Source organism: Ammospiza caudacuta, chromosome 16, assembly GCF_027887145.1.
Source record: "Ammospiza caudacuta isolate bAmmCau1 chromosome 16, bAmmCau1.pri, whole genome shotgun sequence".
NCBI classification, from domain to species: domain Eukaryota; kingdom Metazoa; phylum Chordata; class Aves; order Passeriformes; family Passerellidae; genus Ammospiza; species Ammospiza caudacuta.
The window spans coordinates 5,351,351-5,376,754 of NC_080608.1; the positions used below are offsets into that span (position 1 = coordinate 5,351,351).

A 25,404-nucleotide genomic window follows, 5' to 3' on the forward strand; every position below is an offset into this window, starting at 1 on the left:
GATTTTCCAAACCAGTAATGTATAAGAAGCAGATCAAAACAGCTGTGAATAGTTCCAGTGCCATGGTCAAACCAAATATTTTGCAGTAAGTCAAAACTACTTAGCTTTTCTATTAGAAAATATCTGCAATTGCTTAAAAATATTCAAGCTTTTTTCTAATCAAAGAACAAAAAAATCTCTAAAGACTGTTTTAATCGTGTTTATTTCCCATAGAATTTAATCCCATCATAACACCCACTCAAAGTTAGAACAAATTTAAATGTATAAATTCTTAGATGTCTGCAGCTGGAAACTGGATGCACAAGATGTAATGAACAGAACTTCCACATATGAACCACATTTTTATCCATCTAATGTTAATATAGAAAGTGAGAACAGCTACCAAATCTTAATCTAGATCTGTCATATTTTCTCGAATTTCATGCCAGTAAAAGTGTTCAATCAGAAAGATATCCAGCTTTCAAATACAAAGAATCATCACACAGACTTATTTTCTAAAAAAATTGCTTTCTAAACTTAACAAAAGCAGGAAAATAAGGAGTTGCTGCTCATTATCTAACAAAAATATTACTTTGGCTCTCTAAAATAAACACTATTTATTTAGACACAACAACATAAACCAGTAGGGGAAAAAATAACAATAATAAAAAATAAAAATCTGAGGTTTCAATTCACTTACCAACAATTTGCATTCCCCTTTGTAAAGAGGGCAGAGAAGAACACATTAAGAGCAGGGGGAGGATGAACAGTTGTCAAATCAGTAATCAAGAGAGAAAGACCATTATGAAATGCTGAATAATGACCTGCAAACTAAAATGAGGCACTTGAGCTGAAGCATCAATCATCCTGATAAGGAAAAGTAATATTTAGATGACTCCTGTACAGTAAAGTAGAACAAATTGCAGTGAAAATGGCTCCAGCAGCTCAGAGGTTCGAGGTGCACTTTGATGCTTCATCTTAGATAAACACCTCTAAGCAAAGAAAGAACCTCCAAGAACAGAGATTACCCCAGAAAACAGAGCTGGGTGTTCGACAGACCAAGCACAATGCAAACACTCCCACGTGTCTGCAGACAAATGTGAGAGAAACAAGGGATGAGACAAGGCCTTAATTATCAACACTAACTATTAGATAGTTTGATTGAAAGGGGAAGACAGACACTGACTGCTGCCAGAATGTTTGAAACAAGATGAGTGACGTGATACCAGGTATTAGAAATGACCTTCCACTGAAGAATTTCCACAGCAAGTGTGGTACCTTCCTATTCCTTGAGCCACAACATCAAAAATGTGCAGCAGAGAACTATCCCATGCTGTTTACAAGAAGAGTTAAACCAGAAGAGTTTCTGCATTTAAATTATGGTACTCTTAAATGATGTACCTGATGATTTACCTTCCATTTTAGGGCACAAAACCTACGCATTTATCCATCAAGCCTTCCTTTATCTTAGCTGGTATGAACCACATCTGATTCTTCAACTGACACTAAACCAAGGCTTTTAATTCAAATGCCATATCTAATCACTGACTGAATGCCAATTTAGCCTGGCTATATGGGCAAGTAAACCACATGACTAAACACAGTTCCTATGAAGCAATGTTCACTAATGGTTTCAGCACAGAAACTTAGAAGTTCTTGAGCCAAGAAAATACCCAAATGAGAATAAAATTCTGTGTGTACAGTGCACATTTACAGGCTGTCAAGTAAAAACATTTACATTGTTAATTCATTAATCCATTGGACTTAACAAGGACCATTTTATAAAATAAGAGATTAATTCCCCTAGCTTACAAGTTCATATGGGCAGGTTATTTCAAATATTAGTTGTAGGCTGCAATATTCAAATAAAGCCAATTAAAAAAGGAATTAGATGGGTTTCCTCCTTTTAGTTTTTAGGAGGTCAAGGGTGGGTAATATTGGTGAGCAGTGACAACATGAAATCAGAGGAACCACCACTCCCATTCCCACAGTTCAGTTACCCAGCATTCAGGAACAGGAAAGGAATTCCAAGGCACCTGATGAATAATAAATGTATGTTGGCCATATGGGTTTTTACCGTAACAGTGTTTTAGTTGTCTTTTCAATAAAATCTGTGTTAAAGAGAGACACATTTAGGTGAAAATGCCATTATCATTTGCAAAATTAACCTAGGAAGCAGGATCCCAAGCTAGCACATTGGCTAACCCCAATATGCGTGCAGAAGACATCCTCTGGTTAAGGGCCATGGCATTTGCGTCTATCAGATGTTTTGATCAGTGAATCCCAGTTTGCTCTCTTACAAATTGTGGATTTCAAAAGTACCAGAACTCAGAGAAGAAAGAACTCTCTAATTTAAGATAATATCCATTCTCCTAGGGCTCTTTCATTGAAACTCCTGGTAGCACTGAGATGCTTTAACAAGGAACAGATTGTCCTCTGAGGAGCACCGTAACAGGAACCAGTCCTGACTGCAAACGTACCTTGTCTTGGGAACTCATCCGACTCCCTGTGCACCAGGTCAGACACTCGGTTGCCATAGTGCATCCTGCTGTCGTGGTCATAGGCCTTGAGGGTCTCACTGGAGCTGTAGGACTTCTGTGTGGGCACCCTGCAGTCCTCGCTGTCCAGCGAGGAGCTGGTGTAGCGGCACTGCTTCCCGCAGCGGCCCCGCGTCAGCGAGCGGTGCCTCCTGTCCTTGATGTCCATCCTCCTGAGCCAGGCAGTGCTGCCAGGAGAGCCACTCTTCTGCTTGGGGTCACTCACTGCCACCTAACAACGTGAAAGGATGAGAAAGGAGTAAGTAACGCTGCCATGATGTTTTGTTTTATTCTACTTTTCCTGACTTGTCCTTGAAGAACAATGTGGCACAGATTGAGAACAAAGGGAAGATCCACATCATGCATCCTCTAAAATATTGAAATAATTGACCAGAATGGGTAGGGAGCAAAAAATTAAATGCTATAAGATAATTGCATTCTATCCAAATTATTGTATCATCAAAGAGTTTAAAAAACAATGATAAAACAATAATACTGTCATCTTTTGATTGAACTCCAGTAACAACACAAAACTGACAGAGCAATATTTATTTCTGTTGTGCAACAGAACAAAAGTAGACTCAAACCAGTTTTAATTATTTCCATTCTTCCTGCAGGAAGGCATGCAACTAAGACTGAAGCATGCAGGAGAGCTCCAAAGAGGAGATTATTCCTATTCAGTGTTAATGCATTACAGAGCTGGACATTATTCTTTAACAACGTGTTCACAAGCAGCAGCAACTGATTTTATGGCCCCTGGTTAATATTAATCCAAGGCCCTGTTCTGAAGGTGGACAAAGTTTCTCCAAAGGTCCGTCCCAGCCCTGACATTCCTGTGTGTGAGTGTCTGAGCACACTTTGGGGCTTGGCTGCTCTTGTGCACCCCAGAACGTGACTGGATGAGCTTCTTCACCACCCCATAAGTCAACCAGTTTATCCAACTCAGCACTTGGAGCTCTTGAAAACTGTCTAAATCTCCTCTTGTTCAATGGACCATAGAGTTTTTTTACAGTGTGCTTAATTAGGACACCCTTACTGTGGCATATAGACTTTAATATGTGCATTGTTAGCATACAAAAAGTGCAAAATGAAAGCTACTGTAGAAAAGAAATACAGTAAAAGCACAAACACCCTACCCACTGGGGTACTAATTATTTTCAGCTGGCATTGGTATGTATGTCTTTTTCTCATGGCATTCTATGCCCAGGTCTGTGCCAGTCCTGAGAAATCCTCATGACAAATTTTTTTGCTGGAAATAAAATATTCCCACATAAAAAAAATACTCAGATTTGCTAATCAGCAAAAATTGGAACAAAACATCTTGCTTTTCTCTACATGGCTCGGGAGTTGAAGGATGGTTTGGGTGAGTTAGCTGGGACAGCTGAAGAGCTTTTCCTTGCCCCTGTCCCCTCTCAGTCCAGGTTCCCCCAGCCAAACCCACCCAGCAGAACGTGCCCAGGGCCAGGAGCTTTGCTTAAACCACCAAAGCATTTCAGCAGTGACTCCTCCTGCCACCTCTGCCACCAAGGGAGCAAACTGCAGCAGAGGATGATAAAACATGCAGAAGGCAGCCAAGCCTTTCCTTGTGGTAGCTGTTTGCACCTGCAGGAGAAGAGGTCACAGCACTGGCACAAGTATTGGCTAAATCATTGCTTTTTGAAACAGATTATGGGCCTAAGAGGGAATAAATGTACTTGGCCAGAGGAGCTGGTGACCTAGAGAAAAGGTTTCTTGCCTTCATTTAGATTTGACATTTAGCCTTGTTGTGGTTTTTTGGTTTTTAGGTTTTTTTTTCCTTTCTGTATTTTAAAGAAGTTAGGTAACCACAAGAAACAGCTGCTTTAAACCACCCACAGGTATTCTGCAATCTGTGAGGAATAAGAACTGTAAACATGCTTACTTTTTTATTTATTTTTCATTTCTTTTTAACACTTCAGAGAGGAAAAAAGTCCCAAAACAACACCTAACAGAAAAGCCAAAACAAAAGCAGAGACATTTGGCACTTGAAACCATTAAGGTTCATTTTATAACTTCAGATTAAAGAGAAATTTTACACTCCTGTTTCTCAGCTCTCTGAACATGGAGTGGCTAAGCTGACTCCCCCATATCTGAATTTTTTAGTTCAACTCTTTGGTGCTGCAATACTGATTGAACTGGAAAGCATGTTAACTGTAAAGCATTTTAACGCTGGTGGCATAAAGAGTTTCTTGAAGTTTCAGGAGATATATGATCATTTAGATTAACAATGCCTGGCTCTTTGATCTCATTTTAATACTCTCTCATCAAATCCAGATATGAATATATCACAATTATAAACACAGAAACAGACACAGACACTACAGCATGGAGCAAAACCTGCCAATTACTCTCTGGGAGCCCTCATGATGCTATTCAGCACAAAAGCCTGTCATTCCATATGAATTCTATATTGTCTGTCAGCTCAGATAAACAAACAGCTTTTTGTTTTTATGACTGCTAAACTTAAAGCTGTCTGGCCTGATTTCTATTGTTTCTGAAAGAACAATTAATTCCTTGTTACTGTAGTTAAAAGAAGGATTTACTCTGACTGAGATAAAATATCTGAGCACTTCCAGGACATTAGCTTATGAAAGCATCTTCTCAGGAAGACAAGAGTTTTTGAAATTGTTCCCTCAATAACAATTATTTTTTAGAGTTTTGTGCAATTCCCCTGCAAATACAAATGGAAATGGTAAGACACTGTTCCACTTCTGAGCATGCCTAGAAATATTCCTCAGTCATCTGTACATGCAGAATGTGAGGCACAATGTCTGTGCTACAGTAACTCCAACTGGCTAAAACAAAAAAATAAATGTAGAAATGTCTCAAGATCTTTACTTTGATCTTTCATAAGGAAAAACCTTGTTTCAAGAATCAGACATCAGAATAACTTGGTGAATAATTTGATTTTATGACAGCAGACTATTAAAAATTTCTTGAACTTCACTAATTTTAGAAGGTCCTTCAAATGCTGTAGATAAAATGATAACATTTTTATTGGAAGTTTAGTTCAATGTCATTTTCATATTTTTAGAATAGTTTTGTTTTCCTTATTTTTCCATTACTTGAGGACAAATCCCAAGCATCTAAGACAAAATACCTCTACCTGAACACAACAAAATATTCTCAGGGATAAATCTCTCCTCCTCTCCTGTGCTTTGGGGGATTTATTTGAACTTAAGGCAGCCAGGCAGAAACCAGTTCCAGAGCATCATGCTCAAACCATTCTCAAAATTTAGACAATGGTATCACTATACATGCCTTAAAACACAGTCAATTAAGTTGTGAAACACTCCTAGAAAAGCTATTTCACTTTTTTTTCATTCTTATGTTAAATAGATTAAATACTGATTCAATTCAGTGCTAAACACCTTTCCTGTTAGACAGTGAAATATTTATGTACTGTATTCCTGGAAAGGTAAGGTGTGATAGCTTTGCTTAGAGAATAATGGTGAGATGCAATTTGAGTTCAGAACTCCTGATACTCTTTGACTTGTCTGTCTCAAGGCACTCTGTGAATGGTTTATTTTGAGTCATTGACCTAAATCATAACTGATTTAATAATTTCTTTTGTTTCAAAGGATTTAACTAATACAGCTCATCCTGACCCACTTACACTACAGAGCAGTACAACCACTAACAAGTGGCTTCAAAAGTTCTCATTTAGTTCTGGTTTAATTATTTCAGAAACACAGAAGGTCTGACTAATTTTCTGAGAAAGGTGTTTATTCAGAAAATATTTATTATTTATAATGTCCTGCTAAAGGGCTGGCCAAGTTTCATAGGAATACAGTCTCAGCTGATCTGGACCACCCATAGCAGTCAACCTAAAGCAATAAATAGCACAGCTGTACTTGCTGCTGATGTACACAGACCCCATGTGCCCCCACTTACACATGTGTAATACACTTCTGACTCACAATTCATCCAATATAAGATTTATTGTGGTTCTATAAAGCAACTGCGTACCTGCCCGTGACTTTGGCAATTCTAATGAGAGCATAATTTTAACTGAGGGCAGTGCAAGGGCATTAAAACCCTGCACGTCCTGAAGGGACAACAGACACAAGGGGGAACAAAGAGGGAGGGCAAGAGAAGAAAAAGCTAAGGAGAAGAGAAATGAAAAATAGGTTTTTGTTTAGGGGGTTTAAAAAAACTGACCACTCCTCTTTGTGTTAGCACAGGCAAATCAATAGAAGGCATGGAGGGAGGGCTCAAGATGAATTTTAATGGCTTAGAGAAGCCTATGCTAAAACTCTCTGTAAATTTAAATTTGATTCATACATTTATCTAACTCAAGTAAGGGCTTGTTTGCTGCATTTTGTAATGATCCTGACATGATTACAATGTACAGGGCCATTAGAACTGCCACTCACACCACACAGAGCCCAGGAATCACTTGGAAGTTCAGGGAAAACAAAGAACCTCACATTTACATTGTGCCCCCAAATCACCTGGCACACTAAATCAAAACATTACAGTAGTGCAGACAGTGTTGGAAACAGCCTTTTTTCTTTTTTCCCCATTTTTTTTTTATTTAAAAGAAGTAGCACACCATGTACCAATATGAAAAAAAGGTTCCATAAAAGGCTGGACTCCTTTTCAGGAGCAGCAATTGGAAATAGGCTTGTGATTCAGATGTTCAAATGCTGTTCATTATTTTATGCAAAGACTATTTTTCAAAATGAGAAAATGCAACAATTCAGCTGTGGTGCCATACAAATCTTCAGGCAAAAAATTAAAATGGTTACTCAACTGTTGTATTTATTCCTGATTTTAATATTAGTGAAAAAGAACATCTCTACTTCTGGATCCTGTCTATAAAAAAAAAAAAAGAGGCAATAAACAAAATGAAATTTTGAACTAAATACTACAGTTAAGTGCACCACAATATGTGCACTTGGTTAGACGAAGTAATGTTGATGACAAGTATGCTGGTTTTGCAGCAAAAACCAAAATATATTTGGACAGTCTGTTTGGTGTAGCCTCATTTTTTGTTGATAAATTGTTCGTCTGAACTTTTTAATTCTTATTTTTTTTCTGTCCAAATACTCAATTTTTGTTTTAGTGAGCCACTCTATACTAAGCTGAAAATTAGATATATTTAGTATGACATGGTAAACAGCTGTGTCAGAACAGTTGTGATGAACGATTCAAGTTAAGTAACATAAGACACACAATGCTTACAGGCATTCTGTCTTCTGCTTTACTGTAGAAAAAAAACATTTTATTTTTTTCCTTTTAATAAATAAAAGCTCTAGGAAGTATGTTCAGGTTAATGGCAGTAAAAATGGTACACATAAAATCAAGCACTGAGCCAAATATTTATCCCATATATGTATTTTTATGTTTAAATATACATGTTTTTATTTCTAGACTATCTTCAGAGATTTCTGTACTCCAGGAACATCTTATAAATCCCAGAAATGTTTAAATCCATTATGAAAATAGTATTCCATTAAGAAAACAACATGGCATTGAGAAAGGATGAAAAGCCCAGGAGCTAGAGACAGTTTTCAAACAGTGCCCATCATTCACTGACTGCTGAGGATTAACCCTTTTTCTCCCCTGAATGGATTCCCCTTTCCATGGGGCAGGGGAGGAGAGGGGATGTGAGCCCAGCTCTCCCCTGTCCCCAGGGGCCTCTGAACCACAGCTCACACCAAGGACAAATGGAGAGTTTCTTTCTCAGAGCACAGCTGGAGAACTTGTTAGAGATGGATAATGAGATGATTGGCTCTTGCAATTAAGGGATAACTATTGTGTGAATATTAAGGAAAGCTTTAGTGATGTATAGTTATGTTATTGTAGTTTAGATATCCTCTGTTCTTCCCACAGTTCCCTTTCCCCCTGTATCGTTGCCATCACACAGCCAGGGCTGTCTGGGACAGGTACAAAGAAGCTGCACAGGTGTCCCTTGCATGGGGCAGTGGGGGATGGAAAAGCTTGGGGGTGCTCAGGGGGTGGGCATGGCAACACCTGAGTTCACAAGAAAGCAGTTTCCACTGATAAATGGCAAAGGAGAGCTGCCTGACAGACTTTGGGAGGGACCAGGGCTGGCTGATGCAACCCCAGGGGTACAAAAGACTGAGCATCCATCCTGAAGATGAACCGTCCACGTGGCATCCAAGAGGGGCAGTTCCCAGCACTGTGAATTTTTCCTTATGTAGTCTTTTGTTGTGTTTTTCTTAAGGTTTAAAACACCTTTTTACATTTTCAAAGTGAGCAGTTGTTTCTCACAAAATTCAGGTACAAAGTCATCAGTGTTCTTAAATGTGGCTCCTGGTTTATGCACAAGCTGGGGAGCACCATGGATTTGGAAACCACACCAGTAAAATTTAATTATCAGCAAAGCATCTGCAGTGTCCCAGGTCTGAGGCAGAGCATGGAACACATGAACCAACCAAGTCTTTGTGTTCAGCTGCTACAAATCAAGTCCTTGTCCCTCTCTGAGAGCATGAGAAATAGAAAACTCCACAAACAATATTCACTTAGTGCCTCAATAGCCACAGAGCATATTTAGTTGATTTTTCTTTAAAATTGTGTGAAATTCACTAAAATATTATTGGGATGGTACACAATTCAGTAGCTGATCATCAACTCTCCTGTTGATTCCCTTCCTAGAAGCTACAGCAGCCATCAGGAGATTGTGTCACAGTCACTCAGAGGTGAGAAAAGCTCATTTTTCAGGGAAGGGCTTATAAATCCCTCAAAGTGGTACAAAGCAGAACATTGCTAGTCATACAAAAGGGACTGAAATCTTTTCTTTCCAGATACATAGAAGCAAAACCATGCAAAGTTTTCAAGTTTTTTCCTATTTGAGAATGTTCTTCCTTCTTTTCTGGGTGAGGCCTTAACTATCCCCCATTCCAGAAAAAGAAAAAAATATTTTACCCAGGCATAACATGTTTCCACTACCAACTCATAGCTGTTCACAGATACTTATCAGACTTTGAACAGCCAGGAGAGCTAAATGTGTATCATTCTTATTCTACAGCAAAGGTTGAACCATGAAGATAAAAGTCCCACCCGAGGTCACAAAGTGGGTTTGGTGCACATTTGAAACCCCAATTTCCAGGGCTTGGTTTCCTGCTCTCAGTACAATTGTTATCTAAATACTTACATCACTCCATGCAGCCAGGTTTAAATAAATAAATAAATAAATAAAATCAAGCCACTATAAAACAACACAAAAAGCCAAGGTCTCAATTAATATAATTACTTAAAATTGGTATAGCTGAACAAGTTCAAAAAACAATTTAAAGATCAAATACAAACTGGTCACTTCAAACGACTAAATTTGCTAGAACTAATTTCCTACAGAACACTGTTACTCTTCCACTGCCTAGAAACAATAAACAATAATATTATCTACTGCTAAACTGCTATTAATGAAGAAAGGTAGAATAATTTATCATTGTATAATTAAGACAATGCTGTTAAGCATGCTTTAACGATTCTGTATAATAGTTTCCTATCACCAGAGAATACTTTTGAAACAGGGAGTAATTGTCTAAATAATTTTTGATTAAGTCCTTGATCAAACTGATCCACATTTATAGAAGTGAGACAGATCTAAATGCCCATACAAGGGAAGACAACATGCTTTATTTAATTGTCCACAGGTGATGCACTTATTTCATTCTAATCCTAGGTAAAATGCTGTCTTTAATTAACCGAAGGGGATTTTCAACCTTACCAGCAATGGAGCCAAGACATCAAGCAGGTTGGAGCATAAGTTTTGCTCCAACCATTCCCCTCTCTGCTTTTTTTTTCACCAGCACCTGGTTATGAGTTCATTTAATTACTAACCAGCATTTTCCAGCGTGCTGTCCCCTTGTCAGGCTCCTTTATCTTTTTATTTTCTCAGGAACCTTATTTATGGCCAGAGTTTCCATGATGGATTTGAATAGTGTCCATATCCACAAGCCTTTTCCTTCCCACCCACGCTAATCCATCAGCTGTCTCTGGGAGCTCCTGGGCACTGTGCTTCCATATTGCACTCAAGGATTTGGATTTTAAATAAATCACTGTGCTATCAATTTGGAGAAATGAAATATCAAAGGATTTATACTTCTCTTGCACCCAAGAAGGTCCAATGCCAGGAATTTTAAGACCGTTCCTTCCTAATCATTTTCCACTTCCTTATGTTAAAACACTCTGTTAATTCTACACCCATTGGGCAGCTCCACTCCTGCTGGCAGCAGCAAAACCTGTACCACTGGGTACAAAATCAGCCAAGAGAGAAACACCAGGAATGTGCCTTCCACTCCTTGTTTACAGATGAATACACTGTGCAGGGAACTCTGCCAGAACCTGAGATCAGCAAAGCTCCTGTGCACATCTCATCCTACTGCGAGATGATCGTGCTGCTCAAGAAGTTTCTTAGCTATTTTCAGACCTCTACAGGACTATTCTTAAAACTCATCAAATGCAGAAATCATGCAAGCAGTTATGGGTTTAGGTACTTATTTCAGTCAAGAACACCACCTGTTTTTCAGTCTGCACTTAAATAAATTTCTCTAATTCTGTCTAAGAAACAGTCCCTTTCTTTCTTTAAAGCTTCCACAGAACCTCTCTTGCCTCAATTTGATACTAACAATTTTCATTTGCTTATTAACAGGAGCCTTTAATACATTTTGCCCCCACTAGCAGTGTCAATCTAAAAATATTTTTTACAGAAGGCTTTACTAGAGATCATTGTTAAGGTTGTATAAACTTATATTGTAAGGAAAATCAACAATATTTTAAAATGGCTAATAGTATTTAGTAGAATTTCAATAAAACTATTCCAAATTACACATGTGAATAGTCCACTCAGCTAAGCTCTGATATCTATTAGAGAAAAGCAAAGGGGGGAAAAAAGGAGATAAAAAGTGAGAGCGTTTCTATTTGTGTGAACTGGTACTTATTTCTTGTGAGTTCTCCACCTTTTTAAACACATAGATTTTATCAGAAATAACAGCTTCCTGAAGTGATTCTTTGTTTTAAAGGTTCAAGGTAAGGGAAGAAAAAGTTAAAAGAAAAAAGAAATAGGAATGGAAAACAACAGAACATCGTGATAAGGCACACAGAATGGATGACATCATTTCTCAACAGCCTCCATACAAGTATTTGCTGAAACATTTTAAATTCTAGATCGCCTCAGCCAGCAATGAAACTTTGCATAATGAAGAAAGTAAGTTACTCTGGAACATTCTCAGCTAACAAATGTTGTTCCATCTTTTAATAAAGGAAAATTAATTGCTTTATAGAAATTAATTAAACCTTGCAGTGATGGATACAATGAACACAACCATTATATAAAATGACCAGCTGTAATTGAAATGTCTGAAGTGAATTTCCAGAGTCCACACAACAAGGGGTCATCAGGGATGGAACTGAGAGTTTGCCACCCTGAAAGCTGGTCCCTCCAAATCTGCAGTGCAGGGTTTACTCACATAACATCATGGCAGAAGAGAACACTGAGGGTTATCTTGATTAATGGAATTTTTTAAATAACCTCAGTCAAGAAAAACACACTTCTGGAAAATCAACTAATCCAAGACCACAAAAAACAGCAAATATCTCATAATGTTGTACAGTCACTGTGCAGACATCACTACATCCTCCGCTCCATCTCAAATCGTGAAGACAAAGGCCCCGGTCCCTCCGGAGGAAAATCTCTCTGGAGAAAAGGCCACATGCTTCAGCAGACATTATCTCCTGTTATCTACCTAATCATTCAGGACAGAACATGTACTCTAATATTCACTCTCACACTGCAGATTTCCTGCACAGGACCATCATCCTGCTTACTCCCTCCTAGCTGTGGGTGCCTCCAAGGAAAGCCTGGCATTGCTGGTGGGTGAGGGGTTTCCTCGGTGTCACCCTGCCACCAGTCACTGCTCACGGGGCTGGGCTGGCACAGAGAAGCCCATCCTGGCTCCTCAGCCCTGTGTGACACCCTCATCCCACACCCCACAGGCAGCTGGGGACAGCAAGGGCTGAGGCTGCACCAGCCCAGAACAGGGGAGCTCACGTGGGGAGAGCTCAGAGAAGCTGCCGCATGAGAAATGCCAACAGCCCTCTCCAAACCACCATCTGTGCCAGAGTTTCACCAAGCAGGATCAGTCAGAAAGGAGAAGCAAGTTTAAAAATGCTCTTAAAAGTGCATGGAATCTTTGCAAAACCCATTCGGTCCTTTCTTACGTTGCCCTTTCACAGATTGAACAATAACCAAGCTGCAATGTCTAATTTTTTCACAGCTCTAAGCTCCCTGCATTAAAGCCAGCCCCCACAATTTTGCCATCTGCTGCCTGGATTGCTGCGCATCCAGCACAGAGATCCCAACGTTCCTCAACTGCCATGGTCGAACTTCCAGGCAAAAGCATCAGCTCTCTGTGACAAGGACAGAGATCAAACCCAAGGGAACTTGGCAAGAAGCATTTAAAGCAAATTCAAAGCAAATTCTGCTTCACCTACCACATTCAGTTTTATCACTGGCTCTTGCAAAATAAAATTTATCCCCTCAATGAAGACACTTGATTTAAACTAAGTATTTATTGTATCTGTACAGCCATAGAGACATCCTGATCTCCATCCACAGTATATGAAACTCACAGTGGTTTAAAATTCCCTATACTCCAAAGATGTTGGACAAGTTTGAACAAGTTCATAGCTTTGTTTCTCAAAACAGAAAATTAACTGTAGGTCCAAAGCTTAGTCAGTTCTTTTTCTGAGGATTAGATGTTAAGTACAAAGAACAAAATTAATAAGGCAGTTTAATAAAATTTACTTTGTGAAACCAGAATTCTCTGTGGTTGTAACCAATTTATTTTAAATTAAACACAAGCCTTAAAATGCTCTCTTTGTTCCAATTCTGTATTACCTACCAAGGTAAATGGTTTCTTTGTACTATTATTTTTAGCAGTACTTTACAGAAGGCATAACACACAAAGTTCTCCCACTAAACAAGAAAGATGTTCCCAAATTTAGGCAAGTCCAGGGAAGGAAGCCAGTGTGTCAAGGGACTGGAACATGGGATCTACATGGAGAGATGAAGGAACTGGACTTGTTTAGTTGCAGGAATGGCCAGCAGTGGCCTTGCTGTTCCTGTGAGGCCACAGAGAAAAGGGAGATGGGGTTTTATTGGGGGCAACCAAAGGGGAGTGAGAAACCACCAGTGCAAACTGGCACAGGAAGTTCAGAACAGAAATGAAGTGAGTAAAAATCCCTCTGGGGACAAATAAGCACTGGAGTGGTTGCTGCAGGGGCTGGGGAATTCTGCTCTTTTGCACAACTCAACTTCACAAAGCCCTTAGGAGCCCAGCCTCAGTTCAACACTGACACTTGGATTAGGTGAGCTCCAGAGGTCCTTTCCAGCCTCAGTGTGCCTATGGTGGTCTTAATCTAGGAAAAATTCCATAACCATCAAAAAATAGGAAGAACCAAAAGAACTATTTATTTTAGAAACCAGCCTGTAAAGCAAACACACAAGGCAAGCTTTGTAAGCTAAGCATGTAGGCTTACAAAGCCAGGGTTTTTTCAAGTAAAAAAATCATCTAAGTTTGAAGGTTTATAGCTGAATTCCAAGCTTGAGGAGCACAGTAAGGCAGAGACTGCATTCTGACACTGCAGTAGGGTCCTGCCACAGCCACACTGTGTGTTGTACCAGGATAAAATCAATGGGTTTTGCTCCTTCTTCAGTTCCCCAGCACAGACCTTTGTGGGAATACAGTTCTAGAGTGAAGAAAATGCCCAGGAACTAAAAGCACAATTTAACAAAAGTAAGAATCACAATTTCCAAGACACTACTGCAAGCTCATTCATTTCCAAATGTCATTTGACGGTGTTGACTTTGAAACAGTCCCTTAAAAATGTGAAAACAAACCTAAAAGAAAACAACTCTCCCATATGTTGAGATGACACTGCCATAAATTTAAAGAAAACAAAACATGAGAAGGAATCATAACCTCTAACACTCACCCCTCCACCAGGCAGAGCCACATTCCTGTGTCATGTAAATCAGTACAAGGCCTATTCTCTTTTCACTGAAGATTTTGTCTTTTGTTTGGAGGCCCAGGAAGCACGGCATTCATCTGGGCCTGTCCTATAGATATATGGCCAATGACCAACTTGAGATCTGTGTGTGATACACAGGCATATGGTACATTATTCTGTCTGTAAATCTAAGGATTGTTTTAAAAGAGTTTTTGAAATGGAAATCAAAACTTAAGTTGTTATAGCAATTTACCAACAAATTTCTATTTCCATCTCTGAGTAGGACACGGATTGTAGGTGTGAACCCACAACCCACAGAAGTCAGTGGTGTTTTCTCTTCCTGTACAATTTAGTCTGCCAAACTACAAACGGCTCACTGATTTTAGCCAATAGGAGCTAAAATCAACTGGCATTTTGTCTCAGCTGGGTTGGTGGGTGCCTTTGTGCTGTATTTAAATCTCAGCAGGAACGTGGAGAACATGACCTGCTAGGCCTGGGACTAGAGAGAGAGCAGGTGGCCAGCAGAAACTGTGAAGGAAGGAATCCTTTACTGATATCCATTATGTGAATTAGTGCTGGTAGTTGTTGGGATGTGCAGAGTCAATAAAGTGTCCTAATTAACCACCTCCTTTGCAACTCCCCCATTTGGCCCAGGTGAGTTCCCATCCATGCTGGGCTATCCAGAATTTCAGAGTCTATTTCCAAGCTCATGAACTCATCCCCACACACATCTGGCTCTGGTAGCAGTCACAGCTGCACCTCAGTCCCCTGGACAAAGTGTGCTCTAAGGAACATCCTACTGCACCTTCCACCAGTGATTTTAATAATGCTCCACCCTTTAAAGAGCTGCTTTTCTTCACCAAGACAAGCACTGCAATCCCTTATTTTAATACAGAAGTCACTGAGGCAGAGGAGAGCAAAGTGCAGCAGCCCTGCTATTCAAAGCCTCCCCTGAGCAATAGGTCATCCTCCCATACAGGCAGTGGGGAAAAGAATCTCCTGTATCTGTGCCTCTCAGAGCAGGAAGGAAACTGGAACCAAATACTATAAATGCTTTATTACCCTGAACTGAAATCAATAAACTATGAACAGTTGTAACCTAATTTACTAGCAAACAGATCTGAAAAGGTATCTGACAAAGCTTTTCATATACATTAAGAGCCATCAGATTGTAATTTTAGGTCAATATCAAGACCTAGAGTAAAATGATCTATATACCATTACCAATTTACTCATTTGCCCAAATTACCTCAGTAAATTCTAACTTGCATGAAAACTTTCATGAATTATTAAAATAAAAAAAAACCTAAAAGGTAAAGGAGAGAAAAGAAATTTCTTTCTTGATGCCATTGCCACTGATGTGCACATGCTGTTCATCAAAAGCAGTGGTGGGACTGTGACAAGCAGCTCCCTGAAGGGTGGATCTGTGAGCTCAGCCCATGGCAGGGGACAGTGATGATCCCTCAGAGTTGCCAAAAAGAGTCTCCAACCCAAAAAAGAGCAGGAGTGACCAGGGTGTATTTGGGTGTTTGGTCAGTGGCATAGCCAAAGCCACTCAAAGGGACATCTCCTCCAGCCCTGCCATGGAGATTCCCTGCAGGACAGCAGCCCTTGACAAGGCTGGTTCCTCTTTGCACTAACACAGAATTACAGGTGGGATAAAAGATGTGCAGGGCATTGGGCAGCAGCAGTGAACACCCCTCCATCAGTAATTGCTGCTCCTCCAGGGAAAAGCACTCCCTGAACCAGACAGCTTCCCACAGACAAGAGTTCTGTGCTTCGAGAAGCAGCTGGAATTGCAAACAGAAAAAGAAAACAAGTATTTGTTCAATTAGAAACAAAACAACCAACACCAAACTGAGCCTGTGTTTAAACCACTAATACTGGTTTCAATTCTAACAGCATTCAAGATACATGATTCATTATTTTTTATTTCAGCTGCTATAAGAGCAAAGGATTTCCATTTCCATCACTCAGCTGTCCAGTTTCATTCCCATTTCCTGAGAGGCAAGATAAAAAAAAGAGACAATTCCCAGACTGAGCAAGCACACTAAGAGTTAACTACTGGGAACAGAAATCAAGCTTCAGCAATTTAAGACTGTCCAGCTTCACAATTTTCATTGAAAAGTAAGTTTTAGTCAAGATTTGTTAAACATACACAAATGAAAAATGTCTTTGTTTGAACTTCTGCAGTGGGTATTCTCTTAAATAAACATGTTATTTATTTAGTTTGGCATTGAGTCCCTTTTATCATTCTCATAAAAATATTGTCAAAGACAAAGCAGTTTGCATGAACCCTTGTTCATGTAATATATATATTTTGAATTATTTAGTTTTAGTTTTCAACTTCTGGTCAACTTTCAGCTTCAATTTTCAATATTTTTAAAGTAGCCTGATAGCATAGTTCTGAATTAAAATAATAAAATGAAAAAAAAAAAAAACTAAAAGGAAAGGAAAACAATTTCTTAAGAATAGCTCACAGACTGGAATTATCTCTGCAGTTTTGAATTGATGTAACATTTATATATTAGAAGATCTGCAAAGGAGAGATTCTACAACACACACACCTCAATGCTTGGGGTAACTCCCCAAGAGAAAGGCCTATAATAACCTCAATTGCAATTGATTTTATGGAGGTGGAATAACCTTTAACTGAAAAGAGTGATTCTTAAACATAAAATAAACCATTTATATCTCATTTCCTAGAAATATATTCAAGGAAGTCTATATACTTCTATAATATCTTGAGAAGTCTAGATGCTTCCATAAGATCTTGCTGGAATCCTCAGTTTTCCAGGTGGGATGGCTTAAATTTTGCAAGCAGCTTAGGAATTCTAGCCTGAACAAGCAATGCCTCTCCTCTTTTTTGCACAGGTGAAAAATCGTAGCTATGTGCCTTTCTTTAAGTCATTTATCCATCTGAAATGTTTTTTATAGCCAGTATGAAAAACTTACATGAGACTGCTGGAATATTTTCCAATAATCAAGACTACAGAATTAGGAAATGTCCCATTTAGAAATTGAGTTTTGAGTAATAAGAAGGAAATACAAACTGGTCCACAGTGCCATGCCTCCATTTAGACCGCACTAATGTTAGTTCTGATACAGTGCAAGTGCATCACCAGACAGATGGTCAGATCAGGACTTCAAATATATGTGACTTAAAAACTGTAATTCAACATGAAATTGTGACATATCAGGTAATTAGATTTTGTTTAATGAAGAATCAGAATGCTTTTAGAAGTTATTTCTTTCTATAGAGAGATTTGTCCATACTTCCTAAGAATTCCAGAAATTAGGTAAGTCTAAGGATAAGTCTACTTATCTATGTAGAATCAGGCTAATCCTCACTTTGCTAAATAACATCATTTATCAGAGGAACCAAAAGCAGATTTCCTTATCATTCCCACTAGGAATTTAACTAGGAAAAATGTCATGTCATGAAAAACTCCCAAAATGTCTACTAAAACACACCCACATGAGATTACAAACGCTGTGCTCAAGCTCCACAGTCAAACCAAACCTCTGTGATTCACATGAGAGCCTGGCACAGTAAAGCCACACAAAGTAACCACCATGGAAAAGTATCTGGGGCAGCAGAGCTTTGCTCCAGATCAGAGCTGTGAAACAAAACCAGTAAAACAGGAGGTGCCCAAAACACATCCCATGGGCAGCTAGGTACAAAATCTGCAGCAGGTAAAATGAGAAGATTTAAAATAAATAAAATAATTTCTTTGAAAACCCCACAACAAATAAAGGTTGGAATTTGATGCTTACATTTCACAGCAGTGAACTGACAAGATTACAAGACTTTCTTTTTCTCTGTTTGTAATCAGAACTTCATTAACATTTTGGGGGGTTCAGCTACTTGATTTTGACCCATTTTTGTGCCTGAACTTTTATAAATTTCTTAATTTTGAGTGTTCCCCAAGCCCATCTGCATTTCTAGAAACAGTTCTCCTTTATTCTCATGATTTCACAAATTCCAGGTGCAGTGCATTTGCAACAATTCTCTTTATAAATGAATCCAGCATGGGACAATAGCACAGATTTTCAGAATTCATCTTTTCCTCATGTGCATTTCCAAAATTACTCAAAATTAATGAGTTTCTACAGTGTGCATTTAAATGCAGCTCTTTGAAGTAATCATTACTAGCCAGGCAAAGTCAATTGAAGAAATGGATTGATGAAAGAAAAAGAACTAATGCACTATCCCCGTACCTACAATACTTATCAACACTTGCAACTGCAATCCTGGATCTAAAATACACTAAAATAAATTCCATATTCAATGCTGACCAAAATAATGAATTTCTAAGTATGCTGAACATGCTTTAAAAAGTGAAGTCTAAGGACTTGTCTTCTCTGAAAGGTAGGCTTTTTTCCCTATCAAAACTTAATTCCCTTTTGTCCCCAAATAAATATGATTTTACACACAACTGAGTTTATCTGCCTCAAATAGATTAAAATATTAAAATCAATCTTAGAAAAAAAGAAGTATAGTTAACCAATCTGATTATTACTGCAAGTCTTGTAGGAACCCAGATGTGCTGAATATGAATTTCACTGCTTGAAAGGCACTTTGGAAGGTGTTAGGCATTACTAGAATCCTTTCAAAACAAGTGCAGCCACTTACAAAAAGTGTTCAGGAGCTTTACCCAGTTTGAAAAGAGCTTTTTCACAGCTTTAGTTTTATAGCAAGTCTTTTTAGGCAAATTTCAAAGAATGTATAGTTCACATAATTTAAACTGAATTCACCTATAATTTGGTATTTGACAGAGCTAATGCTTAACTGTCTCTAAGGAGTCTGCAAACAAAAATATTCCTTCTTTTACTCCCCAAACATTTCACTAAAATTATATTTTGCTTTGTTTTCACATTGAAGATTGAATTTGACACTTTAATGGAGAAAAGCAGCTTGTGCTGCTTACTATGCTTCTAATTATTGTACTCACAATTTTCTTTGTTTTATATCAGAAGGAATTTAATGAGACTTACATTTTGAAATATAGCACTGCTGCTGTAGAAGAGGCTTTCTTCCAACAAATTCTGGTTCAGCATCCAAGCAGCTCAAAGAGTTTTTGACCAATGAGTTCACCCCAGCAGCTTGCAGGTTTGAATCCAGATGTGGACACAACTGCATGTTCTCCAAAGCCCACCATGGGCTGTTTATTGTTTCCCTCTCAAGTGTTTTAAATCTTATCTCCTCTTATATCAGATACCAGAAGCTATTTTCTGTTTAACAGTGCAAGGTTAATAAACACTTTCCAAATAATGTCATAATCTACTGTGTAGATCTTCAGAAACAGTTTTATCTTCTTCACACAAAGATAATGAGGATTATCTCTGCAGCTCCCATAAATCTCTTCACCTCCACTGAGTTAATGGAGATATGTTGATTTGCATTAGCTGGGGATTCTGCCAGTTTCTGCCCCAAGCAGGGGTAGGATCATGATTTTCAAAGCTCTTTTTCAGTGAAAACACAAAGCTGCATACCGGTAAAAGTCTTGGTTTTGTCAAAAATTTGTTTGCATTAAAATTTAAATACAGCACTTAAAATTTCAGTCAACTCATCAGAGTACACATTACAATTCAGTGGATTCTGAATTTCTGAGCAATGGTGAACAATAAAATCTCCATGTCCCTGAACACATGTGCCCCCATCGCTCAATGCCTGTGATTCTGAGCTTTTTCATCTCTACAGCTGCAGGTTCTTTTTTAAAAGACTTTTATGAAGGACTGTCAGCAATTCCACCTGCACACAGATTACTAATTAGAAAGGAAAAATAAGATATAAGATTTGGACCTAGAAATTGTAGTGCTTCATCACAGAACTTGAGATGAGTTGCTTTAAGGTATTTCCAAAGAGACAAGGACCAACATCCCAGCAAGTTGGTGAATATTTGCATGAAAGCATCAGCTCAGTTTCCATTTGAACCCAAAAGTTCTGCTCCTCATTTCCCCTTACACATGACATATGCTAACATTCAAATGAAGAACACTGCTTTTTCCATTATTAACATAAGAAAATGGGAGAATATATTCTGTAGACAGAATGGGAAAATATATAGTAATTTATAATGGACTAATCAAACAGCATGTATTCTGTTTTTATAACCTCCCATGGAGCTCCAAAGGCAATTATAGCAGAGGAGTTTTCAGAGTTACACCTGAATGAGAAGGAAAGGTCTGTGTACATCAAATATTAAAAACAAAATCACTATAAATAACCTCTAACTGAAGCACAGCCTCAGTGACAACTAACATTCTTTTTTTCTTTTTCTCTCATTTCTGCCCCTTGACATTGCAGTGTGAAAACTGGAAAAGAAAAGATGGAATATATATCTATAGAATGACCTAAAATTTTCCAATTCTCCTGATGTTACCAGTGAGGGAAATGTATAGCCATGTGTGTGGCCATTATCTTCACATTCCAGTTTCTTTACTGCATCAACAAATATAATCGACCAGAAAACAAAGCAGTGTTAACTGAAATACAATTCTGCTACAAAATTTTTAAGAGGACATTTGATTTTCAATAGTATAAAAGGAAGACTATTCCATATCTCTCCTAAAATATTTGTAAATTACATCACAGATTAAGAGGTGGCCTTAACTATCTGAGCACCACTTGATGCTTGCTTTATGTTAATAGACACTCTATCAAGTAGCTGTGCTTGAATATGTTATAAAGAATAAAAGGAAACACCGTTTAGCAGTGTTTTTAAAACCGTGAGCAATTTCCATAATTTGTGACAGGCAGCAGATTTTGATAGTATCTCACATTGATTTTTATGTTTCCAGATGACAATCATTACACTATTATCTGCAGTTTGAGTAGTGGAACCTAACCTCCTAATTAGGATGAAAAACTGCTCCAGTTGCAATCCCAGTAAGTCACAACAAGTCAATAATTTTAATAAGAATTAATTTTAAAAACTCTACAAGGTTGTATTGGAAGTTATTCTGGCATGTCTATTGATTAACACTTGGTATTACATCCTATAAAGGATTCATTAAATACAACATCAATCTAAATGCAATATTTTGGTATTTCTTAGCTTTATTCTTTTTTCATATTTTACTTACTATAAGCTGTAAGAAAATAGAACAAAGCACTAACAGATCATTCAGGTAAAACAGCTTTTTGATTGGTGTCCTGGCTCCCCACTGCACTTAGGAGAAATATGAAGGATTAATTCACTCTGTGATATACTCAGAATAAAAGGATGTATGACTGAGAGCTGGCATTTCCCTTATTTGTCAGCATCAAATGTCCTGAAAAATCTCACAAATTTCCAAACACAAAATATCTAGGTGCTGCCACATACGAAATCACTCTTGTCTTGATTACTGTGGTCCTCTTTATCATGATCCCACAGATATTCTTCCTTTTAGGAATTTGTAAATATGGGGTACGTGCACTAATGCCATGAAGAGATTTCTTCATTTTCCAGTTTATGCTTGAATTTGAAAGAACAGTAACAATACTAAATGCAAAATTTGGTTTTTGAGAGCTGCTGAAATAGTAACATTTATTAACACAGCATCTACCTAGGCAAATTTGGAAACCATTAATATTAGCTATACTAAAATTATATCTGTTTAACAAAAAAGCTTTTACTAGTCCTGTTTCCATTTGCCTGAATTAAAAAGCTTTTAATGTTAATATCAGAGGTTTACCATGTAAGAGCTGTCTTTTTTTAGCACAGACATTTATACTCCAATAAAGGTTGGAAAGAAAAAAAGAATTCCAGTGAAAACCCGGGAGTGATGCTGCTGCAAGTCTGGAGCTGCTGAGAGCTGTGAGCTGATGCTAGGTGGCAGTCCTGTGTAATTAAACACCAACCGCTCCTCTGCATCTCATTCACTCCAGGCGTTTTTCAAAACAACCAACTCGAACATTTTGAATAATAATTTAAGCAACAAACACATCTCTTCTCTCCTTTACTTTCACCTCTTCAGAACTTCATTTCTTATACACAAAAGGTCTCAAAATTAAATTTCCTATTCATAAAGCTGTGTTCTAGCCCAGCAGTGTTATTTGGAACCGCTCACCAAACAGAAGGCAGACTGCAGTACTACACCCCATGCTCTGGTAGTGCACAATTTCCCACTCCTGTGTAGGTGCTGACCTCACTTTTCTCTGCATCTCAGAAACAGAATTACCTCGTGTTTACTTCCAAAGCCTGTTTTAGTCTACAGATATGTTTGATTGAAGAGCTCACTTTAATAATTTGATCCCTTTAAATGCTTTTATCAAGTTACGCGTTCACCATGGAGTAGTCACAATTATTTGTAGCTACCACAGATAAAGGCTACAGCTATTTTCCTAGACAGAATTTTGGAAATGTGTCTCACTTTTTACAATGTTTATTTCTAGAAGGAAAACTTGTCTGGTTCTCACAGTCCCTTGAACTACAATTCCAGAAGTTTTCCCAGGTAAGGCAAGTCAGCCTCCTGCAAAGGCACCAATGACACAGAGCTGGCAGGGAAACTTTCAGTACAGTGATCAATAAATAAATATAAGAACAAACCACATCAGTTATAGTCACGTTATTCCACAGGGAGAACTACAGTGTATATACGTAATACAGTGAAGTTTCTTTCACATTTAAGGACACCCCCAAACAGGGAGGCAGAAGAGATCTTCCTGTAATACTGATACAAGAACAACACATTTACTGTGAAACAGACATTTCAGGACCCAAGAATCACTGATTATGTATGAAGAGGCATCAGACCTCTCTGCCCAGGTTTCACTGATGATGCACACACATTTACTGTATTCATTCCAGAGTACTGGAAGTAGCATCCCAACTCAATAAAAAAGCAGAATGGTCGATTAGGAGGCCTCAGAATCACAGCAAAGAGATGTGTACATGAAAGTTGGAGCATGTGGCTGCTCCCTCACTATAATTAATAAACTTTCTAAAACTTGAGTCTGTTGCAAACATATCTGATGTCAGTGGAGGCCCTCAGAACCAGTTTTTGTATCTAACTGACCTTATCCTTCCTTTCTAGGAGATTGATGTTCTAGATGTGTATTACAAGCTCCTTCTTTCCAAGTAGTAGAGACATCACATTTTAATATTTAAATTTTCTATTTTTTCTGGGCATTTCTAGTGCAGAGCAGGGACACTGTGGTGCCCAATCATACCTACAGAATTCTCCACAATGCCAACACACATTGGCTGCACCTAATTCTATAGCACAGGAAGAAGAAACCAATTGTGTCACTGGAACACAGGAAGAACTACTTACCCCGACTCTTATTACCCAAAACATCAGTTTAATCTACAGAGATGTTAAATAATGGGGAGGTGCTATTTTGGTGTATCATGTTAACATTTGCATACAAGAGCGCTAATTTCTAAAACTGTGGTCCATCACTCAGTATGTGACTGCCTGGATTCTTCCAAGGCATGTGGGGAAAGTTACTCAGGAACAACAAAAAGAGTTTTGTAAACCATCCACACCTGCTGCAGAGCTGTGTCAGTCCTGGAATGCCTGGTGTTGTGCCACCCTGCTGAACAAAGGCTTGAGGAACTTCACTCAAAAAACTCATTTCCCTTCACTACACAAATTGTAATCGTGGCCCCCATGGCCCTGCAAAGACCAAGGCTCTGCATTTCAATCCAGCATTTCAATTCAAATAATGAGAATCAGAACTCGGCTGAGGAACACTAAAGGAGTTCCTACATTCTATGGAAGGGATCCTATGCAACATCACTTTCTTCTTCTCTTTTAACAGCTCTTCTAGCTTCTTCCCACTGAATTATAATCACTTATTTATTTTTTAGTAAAAGGTTAAAGCCTTTCTGGAAATGACAACAAGCCAACGTCTGGTGTTGTTTTTTTCCACAATGCAAGAGTTTATAATTGACTTCTTATGTAGTAATTGCTCTATTTATAGAGATTATTTGCAAGAGAAAAGTGATTGACATCACCTGATATTAATGATAGAGGATTTATTTTACATTTATGACCTAAAGCTTCTTCATAATTGCTTTCCCTTCCTAAGATGTTCATGTTCCACATGAGTTTAGGGAATCAACGTACGAAATCACATGCCAACCTTATCTTTTGTACATTATCTAAAAAATACTATTCTTTAAAAATTATTTTGATAGACTAACTGCCTAAGAAAGACTCCTCCAAGTCACTTGGTGCAGTAACACGTAGCAGTTTCCATCTCTGCCTTTTGAGCATCCAGGTTGGCAGTGCTGCTTCTCCTGCAAGTATTCCAGCACAGTATGGATTGCACATCCTTTCATTTTGATGGACAAAAACTCTGATGTGCAATCAAGTAATAGCATTTTTTTGTGACAGAAAATAAGTGAGACAATTGGCAAAGAAATCAGGGATGGAGAGAAGATCTGAGAAGATCCTCCATCTCAAAGTTCTGGCTCTCCAGTGGAAGATGAGAAATGTAGCAGGAAACACAATAGTAAAAAGCCCTATAAAAGTATTATAGCCTTATATTCTCCAGCAAGATGGGTCTGAACAACAGGAAAACTAAAGTGACAACACTGATGAAAAGTATTTCAGACTGTAACTAACAATAACATTTACCTGTCATATAATTTCATTGAAGTCAAGTGAGAATAAACAGTCATTGTGTAAGACAAAAATATATCCACAGAAGGCTTATAAAATTTCAGTGTCATTCATCTATTCATTGAAAGGATAATCAAGACCATGGCCTTTGAATTATCGTGAACTTACATTTCTTTGCCATGCTTTTGTTCTTGAACTGCAGCTTATTGGCATTTTCAATGCAACACAAAGCCATATATTGTAGAAATAACTGAAAATATTTTCTGTCCTTCATTCATTTGCTGAATTATTTTTTAAGATATGAGAGTTGGAATTTGATTACACTTAA

The 25,404-nt window shown here is 38.2% G+C and overlaps 1 protein-coding gene across 7 annotated transcripts in view; it reads right to left on the minus strand.

Annotated features, from left to right (window-relative positions):
- TENM2 (teneurin transmembrane protein 2) overlaps positions 1 to 2,685 on the minus strand; it is a 480,673-nt gene extending 477,988 nt beyond the window's left edge. For all 7 annotated transcript variants that reach the window (XM_058815456.1, XM_058815455.1, XM_058815450.1 and 4 more), the window contains exon 1: positions 2,460 to 2,685. In XM_058815456.1, coding sequence (XP_058671439.1) covers positions 2,460 to 2,685 — 226 coding nt within the window. The remainder of the gene's footprint in view (positions 1 to 2,459) is intronic.
- Between the last annotated feature and the right edge of the window lie 22,719 nt (positions 2,686 to 25,404).